The sequence below is a fragment of the Oncorhynchus clarkii genome, chromosome 23 (assembly GCF_045791955.1).
Source record: "Oncorhynchus clarkii lewisi isolate Uvic-CL-2024 chromosome 23, UVic_Ocla_1.0, whole genome shotgun sequence".
Classification (NCBI taxonomy): Eukaryota; Metazoa; Chordata; class Actinopteri; order Salmoniformes; family Salmonidae; genus Oncorhynchus; species Oncorhynchus clarkii.
In genome coordinates, this window is record NC_092169.1 from 30,504,768 (window position 1) to 30,522,746 (window position 17,979).

Below are 17,979 nucleotides of genomic sequence, written 5' to 3' on the forward strand. Positions count from 1 at the left end.
ATATGTCAGCACCTCAGGAGTAAACGTCAATTGGCTTCTCATAGCTGAGCATTCAGAGATTGAGACAGCAGTCAACATACTGTGACACAGATATACAAATTAAACAAGTGAGCAAAGTAAGGTTTTAGGATTTGGTTAATGTTTATGGGCTAAGCTTGGTGGTTATTTTACACACACACCAGCTAACATTGTAGGGTTGTTTGAGCTGGCAGAGGGAGGAAATACTCACCTCATTTCCTCTCTCTATTATCAAACGTCAAATTAAATGATGGATGGTACTGCTAGGCCCATTTCAGCTCTCCAAAGGTCTCCCTGGCAGGCAGTTTCAAACTAAAAGTCTCCCTTTCCACAGTGTTATGTAAAGGTGTGTGGAGAGTAGACAGAGTGTAAAGTGGAACTCTCTCTTGCTCTCCCTCTTTCTGTCTCACCTTCCTCTTGATCCCAGCTGAGAGGTTTTTGGCCTGCTTGTGGAGGTGGCCCTTCAGCTCCAGAGCATTCACCACACTGATAGGAACACAGAGAGAGACAAACACAAAGTTCACACAAAGTCTATTCCACAGGAGACCACAGCAAAAAGGTACATAACAGAAAAATAAAGAGTGCCAAGTCTAAAAGGTAGGTTAGATAAGACGCAAATGTTAGATACATTATTCATTTTTTAGGATTAAAATGAACTCCAGATAAACAATCCAATCAATGCTTAGTTGTCAACAGCACATCTCTGACTACATCAGGCACCACCTGTTACTACCACAAGACAGTTGTCATAAGGGTATTTACAGTGCCTTGCGAAAGTATTCGGCCCCCTTGAACTTTGCGACCTTTTGCCACATTTCAGGCTTCAAACATAGATATAAAACTGTATTTTTTTGTGAAGAATCAACAACAAGTGGGACACAATCATGAAATGGAATGACATTTATTGGATATTTCAAACTTTTTTAACAAACCAAAAACTGAAGAATTGGGCGTGCAAAATTATTTAGCCCCTTTACTTTCAGTGCAGAAAACTCTCTCCAGAAGTTCAGTGAGGATCTCTGAATGATCCAATGTTGACCTAAATTACTAATGATGATAAATACAATCCACCTGTGTGTAATCAAGTCTCCGTATAAATGCACCTGCACTGTGATAGTCTCAGAGGTCCGTTAAAAGCGCAGAGAGCATCATGAAGAACAAGGAACACACCAGGCAGGTCCGAGATACTGTTGTGAAGAAGTTTAAAGCCGGATTTGGATACAAAAAGATTTCCCAAGCTTTAAACATCCCAAGGAGCACTGTGCAAGCGATAATATTGAAATGGAAGGAGTATCAGACCACTGCAAATCTACCAAGGCCTGGCCGTCCCTCTAAACTTTCAGCTCATACAAGGAGAAGACTGAACAGAGATGCAGCCAAGAGGCCCATGATCACTCTGGATGAACTGCAGAGATCTACAGCTGAGGTGGGAGACTCTGTCCATAGGACAACAATCAGTCGTATATTGCACAAATCTGGCCTTTATGGAAGAGTGGCAAGAAGAAAGCCATTTCTTAAAGATATCCATAAAAAGTGTCGGTTAAAGTTTGCCACAAGCCACCTGGGAAACACACCAAACATGTGGAAGAATGTGCTCTGGTCAGATGAAACCAAAATTGAACTTTTTGGCAACAATTCAAAACGTTATGTTTGGCGTAAAAGCAACACAGCTCATCACCCTGAACACACCATCCCCACTGTCAAACATGGTGGTGGCAGCATCATGGTTTGGGCCTGCTTTTCTTCAGCAGGGACAGGGAAGATGGTTAAAATTGATGGGAAGATGGATGGAGCCAAATACAGGACCATTCTGGAAGAAAACCTGATGGAGTCTGCAAAAGACCCGAGACTGGGACGGAGATTTGTCTTCCAACAAGACAATGATCCAAAACATAAAGCAAAATCTACAATGGAATGGTTCAAAAATAAACATATCCAGGTGTTAGAATGGCCAAGTCAAAGTCCAGACCTGAATCCAATCGAGAATCTGTGGAAAGAACTGAAAACTGCTGTTCACAAATGCTCTCCATCCAACCTCACTGAGCTCGAGCTGTTTTGCAAGGAGGAATGGGAAAACATTTCAGTCTCTCGATGTGCAAAACTGATAGAGACATACCCCAAGCGACTTACAGCTGTAATCGCAGCAAAAGGTGGCGCTACAAAGTATTAACTTAAGGTGGCTGAATAATTTTGCACGCCCAATTTTTCAGTTTTTGATTTGTTAAAAAAGTTTGAAATATCCAATAAATGTCGTTCCACTTCATGATTGTGTCCCACTTGTTGTTGATTCTTCACAAAAAAATACAGTTTTATATCTTTATGTTTGAAGCCTGAAATGTGGCAAAAGGTCGCAAAGTTCAAGGGGGCCGAATACTTTCGCAAGGCACTGTATATCTATTACGGGGTCCAAACACATTAAAGCACTTACATTACATATAAAAACAGAGAAAACAGGACATCATATAACATTATTACACCACTACATATCTACAATACAAACTGTATAAAACCACCATACAACAATATTATAATGTACGTGTGTGTAGAGTGTGTGTGCTAACGCTTGTGTGCGTATGGTTGTGTCTGCACCTTTGTGTGTCTCTTTACAGTCCCTGCTGTTCCATAAGGTGTATTTTTAGCTTTTTTTATTATTATTTTTTTATTTAAATTTTAAATCTGGACTTGAGCATTGTGAAGAGACCTCTGGTGACATGTCTTGTGGGGTATGCATGGGTGTCTGAGCTGTGTGCTAGTAGTTTAAACAGACACCTCGGTGCATTCAGCATGTCAACACCTCTTACAGAAACAAGTAGTGATGAAGTCAATCTCTCTTCCACTTTGAGCCATGAGAGATTTACATTCATATCATTGTTAGCTCTCAGTTTACTTTAAAGGGCCAGCCGTGCTGCCCTGTTCTGAGCCAATTGTAATTACCCTAAGTCCCTCTTTGTGGCACAGTGGTTAACATCTCTTTTCTGAGTGTACTGCATATAACCAGCTTCTCAGGCACCATCTCAGTGTGCTTCATTCTATAGCTTGAGGACTCCTGATAGTATCATTTTTTTTGTTGTCTTTATCTACAAATGTCTAGTACTGTCTGTAAGCTAGCTAGGGTCATCTACTTTAAGTGCTCCCTGTCTTCACAGTGACCTACTTGGTGTCTGCTGACTGTTCATAATTTGCAGATAGTTCATCAATCAGGATGAAGGTACAGGGCCATTTGTGACTTCTTTTGGGTAATCAGTGGCTATGTTGGAGGGGGAGTGCTTTCGCTTCTCCTAGGCAATCAGCAATTAGTACAGGGATGCGTGCTCTCCACCTCTGATAAGCAATTAGCAATTAGTGTTAGTTCTTCAGTCTTCCCTGGTTTCTCAGCGATAGCTGTAAGCAGCGGTTGTGTCAGTTCGGTCTCATAACTAAGACCAACGCCGAAACAAAGACGGTTCTGTGGAGTTGTTGGAGGAAGGCTCCACACTCTCACTTGAGTATATCTTACCTAGTTATTTACTTTCTGATTTTGCAGCTTTGTGAACCCTGTGTGTTTTCTATACCTGTTTGCACCTACCCCTGTAGGATTTACAGACGTTCCCCACAACTTGGTTGCAACCCTCCTAATTTAGTGCACCCTGCACGGACAATCCATGTGGAATTCCTGGTCTCTGGCAGCATTTGGAACTGCCACTCTGCGGTCAAGAATGCCTAGTTCATCTCACTCTATGCTGCCCTTCAGTTCCTCGACTTTCTGGCCCTGACAAAAGACATGTATCACCCCAGAGAACACTGCTACTCCAGCTACTCTACATCTGACTGTTTCTCTCATAGTCCGAGAGCACCTGGTCTTTGGTGGTGGTGACACAGGTCTACTAATTTCTATTCTCACCTGTCCATCTCCTCTCCCTTCTGCTAAATACTTATCCCGACTCTGCCTCTTCGACTCTACTCCCCTCCCCTCCCTTTCCACATTCTATGATCCTGCACAGTCCTTTCCTCCCGGCCGGCTCGGCCCTCTCCTCCTGCTCCGTGGCTGAGTGACTCATTGTGAGTTTACAAAACAGGGCTGAGAGGAAAATGGAGGAACAAACTTCCAGAGAACCCATCATCCTTTCACTCCCTCCTCTCTACCTACTCTTCCTCTGTATCTGCTTCTAAAGCCACTTTCAACCACTACATTTCATGCTTCTGCCTCTTACCCTAGGAAACTCTTCCACCTTCTCCCTCCTTAATCCTTTACCCCCCCCCCCCCCCCCCCCCCCCCCCCCCCTCCGGACGACTTTGTCAACAACTTTGGGGGGAAAAAAACGATTGACGACATCTGCTACTCCTTCACTCAGCCTATTGAGTCCACTGGTCTCACTCAGAACTACCCTACACCTTGACCTCTTTCTCCCCTTTTCCAGATGACGTCTGGCCACTGGACAACCTGCCGGCTCGACCCCAGACCATCTTGGAGACCTTCTCCCATCAACTTATCCCTGACCACTGGCTGCGTCCCCTCTAACTTCAAAATGGTTTCTCCCCTCAAGAAACCAACACTCGACTCATCTGACATCAAACTATAGACCTATAGCCTTTTCTTTCCAAAACACCTGAGTGTGCTGTCTATGATCAACTTCATCGTTATGGCTCTCTATGATCTTGACCCTAACTAGTCAGGCTTCAAGATGGGTCACCCAACCGTGACTGCTCTTCTGTGTCAGAGGCTCTCTGCACTGCCAAAGCTGACTCTCTCCTCTGTTCTCATCCTCCTAGATCTATCCACTGCCTTTGACACCATGAACCATCAGATCCTCCTCTCCACCCTCTCAGGGCAGGGCATCTCGGGCTCTGCACACTCTTGGATTGCATCCTACCTGGCAGGCCGCTCCTACCAGATGACATGGAGAGGATCTGCGTCGGACACAGATTTACTGGTGTCCCCCAGCGCTCGGTTCTAGGGCCTCTATACACCAAGTCACTCGGCTCCGTCATATCCTCACATGGTTTCTCCTATCATTGCTCTGCAGATGACACGCAACTACTTTCCCTTCTGACACCCAGGTGCCCGGCCCACCACCTCAAGCTCAATAAGACATAACTGCTCTTCCCCTGGGGGAAGGCCTGACCGCTCAAAGAAATCTCCATCACGGTTGACAACTCCAGTGTCGCCCTCCCAGAGTGCGAAGAACCTTGGCGTGACACTATTGTTCTCTGCAAACATCAAAGCAGTGACCCGTTCGTGCTCTACAACACCTGTAGAGTACGACCCTATAATACACAGGAAGTGGTGAAGGTCAATCCAGGCACTTGTCATCTCCGGTCTGGACCACTGCAACTTGCTGTTGGCTGGGTTACCCGCTTGTGCCATCAAACCCCTGAAACTTATCCAGAACGCTGCCGCCTGCCTGGTTTTCAAGTTCTCCTATATCACCCCGCTCCTCCTCACGATCGGAACAGCAACTGCCCCCACCCACCACACTTTCGTTGCCAGTGATGTGGTTGTCCTTCCTAGTTAACATGAATGCAGTCACACTGGAAAAGAGCATCTGCTAAATGACAAGTGTTAACATGATAGTGGATAGTTACCGTGTGATGATGCCAGGGACGTCCTGTCCGCGGAGGCCCTTGATGGCAGCGTAGATCTCCAGGTGTTCCTCCAGGGTGATGCGGGGCCACAAAGGGCTGACCTGGGGACAGTAGCCTATATGCTCCAGGGGGTTGTCTACTGGACGGAACTCTGTACTGTAGTCCCCCATCAGGACCTGAGGCAAGAAAAACACTGTTATATTCAATCATAGGATCAGATTGGACCTTAAAAGCAGCTGTTTTTTTTGTCTCAATATTAAACCATTTCTGGGCAATAATTAAGTACCTTTTATTTGTGATTGTTTTATACAATTTTGATTGAAAACCAACCTTAGGAAAGAGCAATTTCTCAAGCAAGAATTGTTTGGACTGGACAGCATCCCAATTTTGACTGTATGTATTGTTTCCACTGAGGTTAGAATAATAATAAGTATTCAGACCCCTTTCATCATATTGAAAGCCTTATTCTAAAATTGATTAAAAGAAATCTCAATCTACACGATACCGCTTAATGACAAAGCAAAAACAGGTTTGCAAATAAACATTTACATGACTTGAGCTCATCAGGTGTATCCTGTTCCATTGATCATCCTTGATGTTTCTACAACTTCATTGGACATGATTTGGAAAGTTACTATACAAGGTCCCACAGTTGACGGTGCATGTCAGAGCAAAAACCAAGCCATGAGTTTGTCTGGAGAGCTCCGAGACGGGATTGTGTCAAGGCACCAAAACATTTCTGCAGCAATGAAGGTGCACAAGAACACAGTGGCCTCCATTCTTAAATGGAAGAAGTTTGGAACCACCTAGACTCATCTTAAACTGAGCAATCGGGAGAGAAGCACCTTGGTCAGGGAGTTGACGAAGAACCCCAGAGTTCCTCTGTGGAGTTGGGACAACCATCTCTGCAATACTCAACCAATCAGGCCTTTATGGTAGAATGGACAGACGAAAGGCGCTTGGAGTTTGCCAAAAGGCACCTGAAGGACTCAGACCATGAGAAACTAGATTCTCTGGTCAGATGAAACCAAGATTGAACTCTTTGGCTTGACAGCAAAGTGTCACATCTGGAGGAAACCTGGCACCATCCCTATGGTGAAGCATGCTGGTAGGGCTGGGCGATATATAGATCGTGTGACGATAGAACATAATATTTAATTGTTGCAAATCACTCTTTACAGCAATATTTTTTGTCAATTGGAAAACGCTTAGCGTTATGAGATTTTGACCATATTGCCCAGCCCTATATGGTGGTGGCAGCATCAAGACACTAAGCACACAGCCAAGACAACGCAAAAGTGGCTTCGGGACAAGTCTCTGAATATCCTTGAGTGGCCCAGCCAGAGCCCGGACTTGAACCCGATTTGAACATCTTTGGAGAGACCTGAAAATAGCTATGCAGTGACACTCCCCATCCAACCTGACAGAACCTGAGTAAAGGGTCTGAATACTTACACAAATGTAATCGTTTAATTTGCAAAACTGTATTAAAATATTTTTTTCCTTTGTCATGGGGTATTGTGTAGATTGAGGAAAAAACAATTTCATACATTTTAGAATAAGGCTAACGTAACAAAATGTGGAAAAAGTCAAGGAAAATCTAGTTTTTGACTGCACTGGGCCTTTAAGGCTAAACCTCACATTAAACAACCATCTTTCCTGTAGTTGTGCGCACACTAAACGATGGTGGTACAGACTACAAGATCCTTCACTGGGTCTTGAGGATTGCCAATACCACGGTGTCGCACGAAAACAATGATGGGATTAGATTTAACGTAGCTACAACAAGCTGTGGCTCAAAGCAGTCCTAAATGTTTTCAGTCAGACATTCACGCTTGCCATTCAGAGTTGAAATATCTAGCCAACAATTGGAAATTAATAAGATTGATTGTGAACTTCAGAGCTGTAACAATTTGACACGTTGGCTTTGATTTAAAGGCAAGTACAAATGCATACTAGCAGTAGTCATCGCTCCTTCTCGAGTCTACACATTATGGGTGACGTGAAGCAACGTGCTCTCATTGGCTATTGCGCATCACCGTTCTCAAAACTTGTCGTTGCACATCTCACACAACGAGAATTGTTTGAAAATATCGTGACGTCTGGGACTGCTCAAAGATTGATCGTTAGCCCTCAGATTGAGTCTCTGGCCCACTCCCATTAAACAAGCGTTGGTTACTGCCGCGCACCCCAAGTAGGCAACAACATGGGGATTTTGTCTCTGATCTCAAACTTGTCTGGGACAGCTAAATCGGGACCAAAATTGTGTAATGTACACCCAGCTTAAAAGGCATTTTCAATTTAAATGACGTTTAAGTCCAGGAAACTGGCCCTAAAAATTCCATATAGGGTCCAGTCAAAAGACAGAGAGGGTGAATGGTATGTACCTGTCCAGCGGTTGGGACTGTGTCTCCAGATAACATATGCATGATGGTGCTTTTCCCTGCTCCGTTGGGCCCCAGCAGTCCAAGCACCTCACCTGAACACACATACAGTTGATATACTGGTTATCTGTTATGAGACCATTGACATTGTTCAAAAACCCAAGCCTCACAGTGCAGACCTTAGGGATTTCGCTACCATTAATATCCTTGGATGGGTTGCTTAAATTCAAACAATGTTTTTTTTTTTTTTTTTAACTAACAATCACCAAAATAAAAAATAGACAGTCAGGGAGAATAGAAAAATCCCAAAACAATTAATTTAGCAGTATATATTTTGTTATGTTTGGGCAAAAGAACACAGCATTAGCCATGGCAAAATGCATAGAATTGCAGGAAATCTGCTTTAAAACAAAAATAATAGCAGCTGCATGGAAAGTGTAGAATTGGGGGAAAATGGCTTGTCTATAATTTCCTGACACCGCCAAGATTGGGGCCACAAATTTTTTTTTTTTTTACTGTGCAGGCAGAACAACTGCGCCCCTGCCACATCCCTTACCACGCCCACCACCTAAGCCTCATTTAAATCCAGTTGAGGCTGCTGAGGGGAGGACGGCTTATAATAATGGCTGGAATGAAGTACATGGAAACCATGTGTTCGATACCATTCTATTTATTCCGGTCCATCCATTACTACGAGCCATCCTCCCTTCAGCAGCCTCCATTGCCCTGGACATAAATCATTGCATTCATAACTTCATGTGATAAATGTCAAGCAATGGAATTGTTTAGTGTTTGACTGATCAAATGTACAGTTTACAGTTGGAGAGTAGTAAACTCGGCTGACCTTTGCGTACACAGAAGGAGATGTTCTTGGTGGCTACCGTCCTCCTCTTCTTGAGAGAGATTCCTTCCCTTGGACATTTAAACTGCTTCCTCAAGTTACTCACCACCACTACTGGTTTCTGAAGGGGGGGCACAAAAAAAATATTATTAGATGACAGTTAATAGATCTGAGGAAACCGTCAAAACATGGCAAATCCCCTTTCAAAGATGGGACTAATCTTCCACAGAGATCAAGGTGTGAATAAAAAAGCACTTAACACACACACCTCCTCACAGCACTGGCAGGTGAGGGCCTCCTTCACCCGAGCCTTTTCCATCTGAACATCTTCATCCTCGTTGATCCCCTCCTCTGGGTTACGCTCCACTTTAGCCTTAGTATTGGAAGAGATCCTTCAGGAGAAAGAATGGTAATATTCAGTTTCATAGTCTCACGTTACCATACTTTCAAGTCTCATTCAAATCAAGGAACATTGGAATCGAAGCTAGGTGGATTATTATGACGACATAAAGATCCAATGCAGCCATTGTTATCTCAATATCAAGTACCACACTGGGATTGTTTTCAATTGAAAAGGTCAGAAAGAAACAAAAACAATGATTTATTTTTACTGTTTGTTTTTTTCATTAAAAAAACAATATTGATGTGCATTTACACACTTTTAGTTTATACTACCGTAAGCTGCCCCTCTACAGTAAAAGAAAATATTCATATTAACCACACAGCATTTTGTAATAAAATTGGTAGGTAAAGAAAAGACAAACAAAAAAAGAGGTGGGCCTCCAGAAGTCTCAAGTTGAGGGAGCGTGCAATTGGCATGCTGACTGCAGGAATGTCCACCAGAGCTGTTGGCAGAGAATTTAGTGTTCATTTCTTTAGCAAAAGCCACCTCCAACATCATTTTAGAGAATTTGGCAGTACGTCCAACACTGCAGACCACGTGTAAGCACGCCAGCACAAGACCTCCACATCCGGGCTTCTTCAATTGCGGGATCGTCTGAGACCAGCCACCCGGACAGCTGATGAAACTGTGGGTTTGCACAACCAAATAATTTCTGCACAACCTGTCAGAGCTGGAACGTGGAGAAATATTCCTAAAGGCTAGAGAGTCGGGTTTCTCGCCCGCTCCAAACTTCGCTACAATAGCGCTCACTTCACGAGCAGGGCATGCCTGCCCCAGCATGCATTTGTAGTCTACTTATGCCCTTGTGTGAGCTACTGTCATGGAGTTCGCTAAATACAGTGCCTTCAGAAAGTATTCAGACCCCTTGACTTTTTCCACATTGTTACGTTACAGCCCTATTCTAAAACGGATTAAATAAAAACAATTCCTCAGTAATCTACACACAATACCCAATAATGACAAAGCGAAAACAGGTTTTTAGAATTTGTTTTTAGAAACCTTTACATAAGTGTTCAGACCCTTTGCTATGAGACTGGAAATTGAGCTCAGGTGCATCCTGTTCCATTGATCATCCTTGAGATGTTTCTACAACTTTATTGGAGTCCACCTGTGGTAAATTCAATTGATTGGACATGATTTGGAAAGGCACACCTGTCTATATAAGGTCCCACAGTTGACAGTGCATGTCAGAGCAAAAACAAAGCCATGAGGTCGACGGAATTGTCCGTAGAGCTCCGAGACAGGATTGTGTCGAGGCACCGATCTGGGGAATTGTACCAAAACATTTCGCAGCATTGAAGGTCCCCGAGAACTAAGTGGCCTCCATCATTCTTAAATAGAATACGTTTGAAACAGTCAAGACTCTTCCTAGAGCTGGCCGCGCCGCCTAACTGAGCAATCGGGGGAGAAGCGCCTTGGTCAGGGAGGTGACCAGGAACCCGATGGTCACTCTGACAGAGTTCCAGAGTTCTTCTGTGGAGATGGCAGAACCTTCCAGAAGGACAACCATCTCTGCAGCACTCCACCAATCAGGCCTTTATGGTGGAGTGGCCAGACGGAAGCCACTCCTCAGTAAAAGGCACATGACAACCCGCTTGGAGTTTTCAAAAAAGGCACCCTCAGAGCATGAAAAACAAGATTCTCTGGTCTGATGAAACTAAGATTGAACTTGAACTGGTCTGAATGCCAAGCGTCGTGTCTGGAGGAAACCTGACACCAAATATATTTAGATTTGTTTAACACTTTTTTGGTTACTACATATGTGTTAAGTCATCGTTTTGATGTCTTCACTATTATTCTACAATGTAGAAAATAGTAAAAATTCAAGAAAAACCATGGAATGAGTAGGTGTGTCTAAACTTTGGACTGGTAGTGTATATGGAATTGCTTTAAGAAGGTCACACCAAGGATAATTTAGTTATTTGATATTGAATTTTAGTATAAAAATAAGTATAAAGTATAAAAATATATATATAATAATTATGAAAAAATGTTTTGGGCCTTACTGCTATTAGCCAATACAAATGCATTGAATAACAGACTATCTACATGGACAGTCCCCCCAAAATATAAAAATGATGTTTGTTCTGAAGTGTCTCTAGAGAGACACTTATATCTTGAGATATAAGAAAGATCAGGAAACATTTTTTATTATTATTATATTTAAACGTATTTAAAACCTTCTTTTTTGTCATTAAACAGTCTCCATATATACTTCCATACATTTTTTTCAACTGGTACCAGGGGACCTTCAGACAAGTCTTGTGAGGCCTGTGGGTGTTCTAAAGAACTGTTTGGGTCAAAGGTCCATTTGATACTCGTGGTGGCAGAGGAACTTTCGACATTGTGTCAGAGACAATTACTCTATGCATTTGTCTCTCTCACTGTAATTCAAATGATCTCTCCCATGCACTCTCCCTTTCTTTCTCTCTTCTCTCTCCCTCTTTCTTTCTCTCCCTTCCCCCTAGTCTGAGTTGAGAAGGACAGGGAATTGGGTGTGAACTCCAACACAGTGTCGGTTTGGGTCAAAGGTCCATTTGATACATTTGGTGGCAGAGGAGACAGTTACTCAATGTATGTGTGTCTCACTCCCTCCCCCTCTCAGTATGGCATTGTTTCTGGTCTTCCTAGCTGCTGTGCTAGTATTGTCTCTGGCTACGGGGAACATCCAGATCCACGCTCCAGAACTCATCAAGGCAAAGGGTGGCTATTTGAAGAATCTCAAATATAAAATATATGTTGATTTGTTTAACATAACACACTTTGGTTACTACATGATTCCATATGTATTATTTCATAGTTTTGATGTCTTCACTATTATTCTACAATGTAGAAAATAGTAATAATAAAGAACAACCCTTGAATGAGTAGGTGTGTCCAAACTTTTAACCAGTAGTGTACATTGTCTAGATAAAGTTTGATATTATCTGAGTATAATGAGATGGCATGACCCGTAGAATTGAGAGATATGATTGTAATTTCTTTTGATTGTTGAAGTCCCTGGGTCAGGGCCTCCATAGACAATAAAAATAGCTGAGGTGAGATGGGATCACCTTGCCTGCTACTTATTCTGACCAGAACAGAGCAGGTATTGCCTGTTATTACTATGGCTGAGGAATTGGCACATAGTATTTTAATAATAACCAACCAAAGATATGACCATTTAGTCATCAAAAGCTTTTTTCTGCGTCGAGAGATATAACTGCCCAATGAGCTTTGGTTTCTGATGAGCATGTAAGTAATAGACAATGGCGGCTATCTGAGGATGTACCAATTTGGGTAAGTAGGTTCCGAGACAGGACGACAGGATTTTACAAAATGGTTTAATATCTGTTTTTTTATCAAAGATAGGGGGTGATAGTGAGAGCACTGGGTGGCGTCCTTATCTTTTTTTTAAAAAAAATTATAAAAGCAAAATTAGCGCTGTATTTATATCCCTTCCAAGTAAACCTTTGTGACCAGTTGTGTTAATAATTTCCGCTAGTTTGTACAAATGGTTTTCTATTCTACTGTATAGGAGTCCTTTTCGATTGCACTGGGACTTTAACAACATTTTTATCAACATACTCCCCCTATCCATTGACCACCACCTCTTCCCTCTGAGTAGCCATGCCCCTCTTCTTCTTTTCTCATCCCTTACCTGCAGAACTGGTCATTCTTCATAGTCCTCCCTCCGTAGCGGATCTCCAACCAGCGCAGCATGAACAGCAGCAGGATGCACTGCAGATAGGGCTGGGGAGAAACAATGTGTGTGATGTCTGTCTACAAAAAATATTGATATGCTAGCATGCTGTATGAAACAGAAATAATTTCCTACCATACACAAAGTAAGCAACAACAACAAACCCAATCCATGTTAGACCTCAACATCTCTGTACTCTGACTCCTATTCCTACTGTAATGTCCAGGGCATTTCCTGCTACTTACAGATAGGACAGCTATGAGCAGGTTCTTCCAGAGGAAGTCCTCTTCATAGAGGGAGGGCAGAAAGGTGGCCTTGGTGATAGAATTAAGGCAGCCCATTAAGGGGTAGAGAGGGTTGAAGAAACATAGTGTATTGTGGAGGATCCTCGTCAGCCCGGGGTTGTCGTTCACAAATGACAGCTGGACGATGGAGGCAGACACCACACACACCTAGTATGCAACAGAACGACACACACACACAAAATAACCAAACAGAGTACTACAGCTGCTCCCACATTGACACAAATCATTAATCTTCTTATATTGTTTTCACTATAGATGAAACTTCATAATAAAAACAAATCACGGTTTTGTTAATATTGTAAGAATGTTGTGTGAACGTTGTAATGTTGTGTGTGAATGTTATATAAATGTTGTGTGACAGGGAGGGAGGGAAGATTGTTGTTCTCACCATCATGGAGACCACAGAGAAGAAGTCTCTGTTACTCTGGACGCGTGTGAACATGAAAGACACCACATAGGCGAACAGGATCATAGCTGGACCAAAACCTATCAGACACAGGATCTATAGAAAATAAGATGGAGAGAGAGTCAGTCTGAGGGAGTGTACAGTGGCATGAAAGAGTATGTGTCACAACAATAGACAAACAGTCTGCTTAAACTAATAACACACAATTATATGTTTTCCTGTCTTTATTGAACACACCATGTAAACATTCACAGTGCAGGGTGGAAAAAGTATGTGAACACAAACTCCAAAGCAAATCAGGGGGAGAAAAATAGGTTTATCTGAGAAGGACAAATCAGGATGTTATGCTGGTAGGTAGATGTTCAGTCTCCCCTCTCCTCAGCTTTTCTCCACCGAACAAAGGAACAGGCTGCCATTTATAACCCCCCACCCTAAACTGGGGTTGACTAATCAGAAGTCAGTGCAGTACAACTTGGCCAATAGCCAGTAACAAGTATCCTGTCCCCGACTCAATGTACAGACTAATGAAAACGTGGCACACGTCGCTCTGAGTTCAGGAGCGACATTCCACAGATTCTAAACTAGATGTTGAACTGAAACCCAACTCCTATTTACAATTTGCTATTGACCATTAGTATTCTAGTACTCTGCGTTGTGTATTTATCTTCAAAATGTTCTTAAAGCAGCAATAACCTTCTGTTGTTGCGGATCAGACCTGCACAACAGTCAGGAGAAATTTAGGACCATTCCTCTTTACAAAACTTTCAGTTCAGCAATATTCTTGGGATGTCTGGTGTGAACTGCTCTCTTGAGGTCATGCCACATCATCTCAATCGGGTTGAAGTCAGGACTCTGACTGGGCCACTCCAGAAGGCGTATTTTCTTCTGTTGAATCCATTCTGTTGTTGATTTACTTCTGTGTTTTGGGTCGTTGTCCTGTTGCACCACCCAACTTCTGTTGAGCTTCAATTGGCGGACAGATAGCCTAACATTCTCCTGCAAAATGTCTTGATAAACTTGGAAATTCATTTTTCCTGTTGATGATAGCAAGCTGTCCAGTCCTTGAGGCAGCAAAACAGCCAAAACCATGATGCTCTCTCCACCATACTTTAGGGTTTGGATGAGGTTTTGACGTTGGTGTGTCTTTTTTTCTCTCGACACATAGTGTTGTGTGTTCCTTCCCTACAACTCAACTGTAGTTTAATCTGTTCACAACATATTTTGCCAGTAGCGCTGTGGAACATCCAGGTGCACTTCTGCAAACTTCAGACGAGCAGCAATGGGTTTTTTTGGACAGCAGTGGCTTCTTCCGTGGTGTCCTCCCACAAACACCATTCTTGTTTAGTGTTTTACGCATCGTAGACTCGTCAACAGAGATGTTAGAATGTTCCAGTTTCTCTATGTCTTTAGCTGACACTCTAGGATTCTTCTTAACCTCACTGAGCACTCTGCGCTGTGCTCTTGCAGTCATCTTTGCAGGACGGCCACTCCTAGGGAGAGTAGCAACAGTGCTGAACTTTCTCCATTTATAGACACTTTGTCTTACTGTGGACTGATGAACATCAAGGCTTTTAGAGATACTTTCGTAACCCTTTCCAGCTTCATGCAAGTAAACAATTCCTAATCTTAGGTCTTCTGAGCGCTCTTTTGTTCGAGGCATGGTTCACATCAGACAATGCTTCTTGTGAATAGCAAACTCAAATTTTGTGAGTGTTTTTTATAGGGCAGCTCTAACCAACATCTCCAATCTTGTCTCATTGATTAGACTCCAGGGTAGCTGACCCCTGACTCCAATTAGCTTTTGGAGAAGTGATTAGCCTAGGGGTTCACATACTTTTCCCAACACTGTGAATGTTTAAATGCTATATTCAATATAGACAAGAAAAATACAACAATTTGTGTGTTATTAGTTCAAGCACACTGTGTTTGTCCATTGCCGTGACTTCGATAAAAATCAGATCAAATTGTATGACCAATTTATGCAGTAATCCAGGTAATTCCAAAATGTTCACATACTTTTTCTTTCCACTGTATGTGTGTGTTGTTTCTGACTGACCACGGAAGTGTGCATGTGTACTGTACTAGACACGCGAGTCTAACTAACTGACCACTGCGGTGACGTTGCTAGAGGTAAGCAGGTTGGCAGTATGGAAGGAGAAGAGGATGCTGGTCATGGTGGTCAGTATGAGGTAGTAGAAGGGGATGTCCACTGCAGCCTGACCACACCAGTACGCAGACGGGACCAGGCCAGAGATACGCAGCGTTGAACGGCACTTTATCTAGGATTGAGAAGAGAAAGGAAAGAGTTATCAGTCAATATGGAAAGCACACCAAATGCATGTTTTTGAATGTAGATCACGAAAGGAGTGCCTTTTTTGTTGTATTGTAGGCTTTCAGTTTCACCGCTATTGTTGTTCAATCAATCACCAATGACGTCATTTCTGAATCGGGAGAAAACTGAAAGCTCCAGACAGTTCTGCATTAGAGCAGTCCCAGACAGTATTCATGGAATGTCTACTATTCTGTGAATCGACTGCTTAGTGCTTACCCTCCCCGTCTCAGGTGAATCGACTGCTTAGTGCTTACCCTCCCCGTCTCAGGTGAATCGACTGCTTAGTGCTTACCCTCCCCGTCTCAGGTGAATCGACTCCTTAGTGCTTACCCTCCCCGTCTCAGGTGAATCGACTGCTTAGTGCTTACCCTCCCCGTCTCAGGTGAATCGACTGCTTAGTGCTTACCCTCCCCGTCTCAGGTGAATCGACTGCTTAGTGCTTACCCTCCCCGTCTCAGGTGAATCGACTCCTTAGTGCTTACCCTCCCCGTCTCAGGTGAATCGACTGCTTAGTGCTTACCCTCCCCGTCTCAGGTGAATCGACTCCTTAGTGCTTACCCTCCCCGTCTCAGGTGAATCGACTGCTTAGTGCTTACCCTCCCCGTCTCAGGTGAATCGACTCCTTAGTGCTTACCCTCCCCGTCTCAGGTGAATCGACTGCTTAGTGCTTACACTCCCCGTCTCAGGTGAATCGACTGCTTAGTGCTTACCCTCCCCGTCTCAGGTGAATCGACTGCTTAGTGCTTACCCTCCCCGTCTCAGGTGAATCGACTGCTTAGTGCTTACCCTCCCCGTCTCAGGTGAATCGACTGCTTAGTGCTTACCCTCCCCGTCTCAGGTGAATCGACTGCTTAGTGCTTACCCTCCCCGTCTCAGGTGAATCGACTGCTTAGTGCTTACCCTCCCCGTCTCAGGTGAATCGACTGCTTAGTGCTTACCCTCCCCGTCTCAGGTGAATCGACTGCTTAGTGCTTACCCTCCCCGTCTCAGGTGAATCGACTGCTTAGTGCTTACCCTCCCCGTCTCAGGTGAATCGACTGCTTAGTGCTTACCCTCCCCGTCTCAGGTGAATCGACTCCTTAGTGCTTACCCTCCCCGTCTCAGGTGAATCGACTGCTTAGTGCTTACCCTCCCCGTCTCGGGTGAATCGACTGCTTAGTGCTTACCCTCCCCGTCTCAGGTGAATCGACTCCTTAGTGCTTACCCTCCCCGTCTCAGGTGAATCGACTCCTTAGTGCTTACCCTCCCCGTCTCAGGTGAATCGACTCCTTAGTGCTTACCCTCCCCGTCTCAGGTGAATCGACTGGTTAATGCTTACCCTCTCCGTCTCGGGTGAATCGACTGCTTAGTGCTTACCCTCCCCGTCTCAGGTGAATCGACTGCTTAGTGCTTACCCTCCCCGTCTCGGGTGAATCGACTGGTTAATGCTTACCCTCTCCGTCTCGGGTGAATCGACTGGTTAACCTCTTGGAACTCCCCATACCGGATCCGGTATCAGGAATACAGACTCAAGCTCATTACCATAACGCAACGTTAACTATTCATGAAAATCGCAAATGAAATGAAATAAATATGCCATCTCGCAAGCTTAGCCTTTTGTAAACAAAACTGTCATCTCAGATTTTCAAAATATGCTTCTCAACCATAGGAAAACAATAATTTGTGTAACAGTAGCTAGCAAACAAAGGATTTAGCGTTAGCATTAGCGTTAGCATCCAGCACGCAACATTTCAACAAAAACATAAAAGCCTTCAAATAAAATCATTTACCTTTGAAGAACTTCTGATGTTTTCAATGAGGATACTCTCAGTTGGATAGCAGATGCTCAGTTTTTCCAAAAAGATTCTTTGTGTATTAGAAATAGCTCCGTTTTATACATCACATTTGGCTACCAAAAAAAACCCGAAAATTCAGTCCTCAAAACGCGAACTTTTTTCCAAATTAACTCCATAATATCGACTGAAAACATGGCAAACGCTGTTTAGAATCAATCATCAAGGTGTTTTTCACATATCTCTTCATTGATACATCGTTCTTGGACACATG

At 43.4% G+C, this 17,979-nt stretch overlaps 1 protein-coding gene across 1 annotated transcript in view; it reads right to left on the reverse strand.

The window, feature by feature from the left end:
• The window catches only part of LOC139381100 (ATP-binding cassette, sub-family A (ABC1), member 5), an 87,237-nt gene that overhangs the window by 9,043 nt on the left and 60,215 nt on the right, over positions 1–17,979 (reverse strand). The window contains exons 23-31 of the mRNA XM_071124380.1: positions 15,710–15,880; positions 13,584–13,697; positions 13,136–13,342; positions 12,849–12,940; positions 9,074–9,197; positions 8,809–8,926; positions 7,968–8,059; positions 5,581–5,756; positions 429–504 (exon numbers count right to left, since the gene is read on the reverse strand). Of these exons, the coding sequence (XP_070980481.1) occupies positions 429–504; positions 5,581–5,756; positions 7,968–8,059; positions 8,809–8,926; positions 9,074–9,197; positions 12,849–12,940; positions 13,136–13,342; positions 13,584–13,697; positions 15,710–15,880 (1,170 nt within the window). The remainder of the gene's footprint in view (positions 1–428; positions 505–5,580; positions 5,757–7,967; positions 8,060–8,808; positions 8,927–9,073; positions 9,198–12,848; positions 12,941–13,135; positions 13,343–13,583; positions 13,698–15,709; positions 15,881–17,979) is intronic.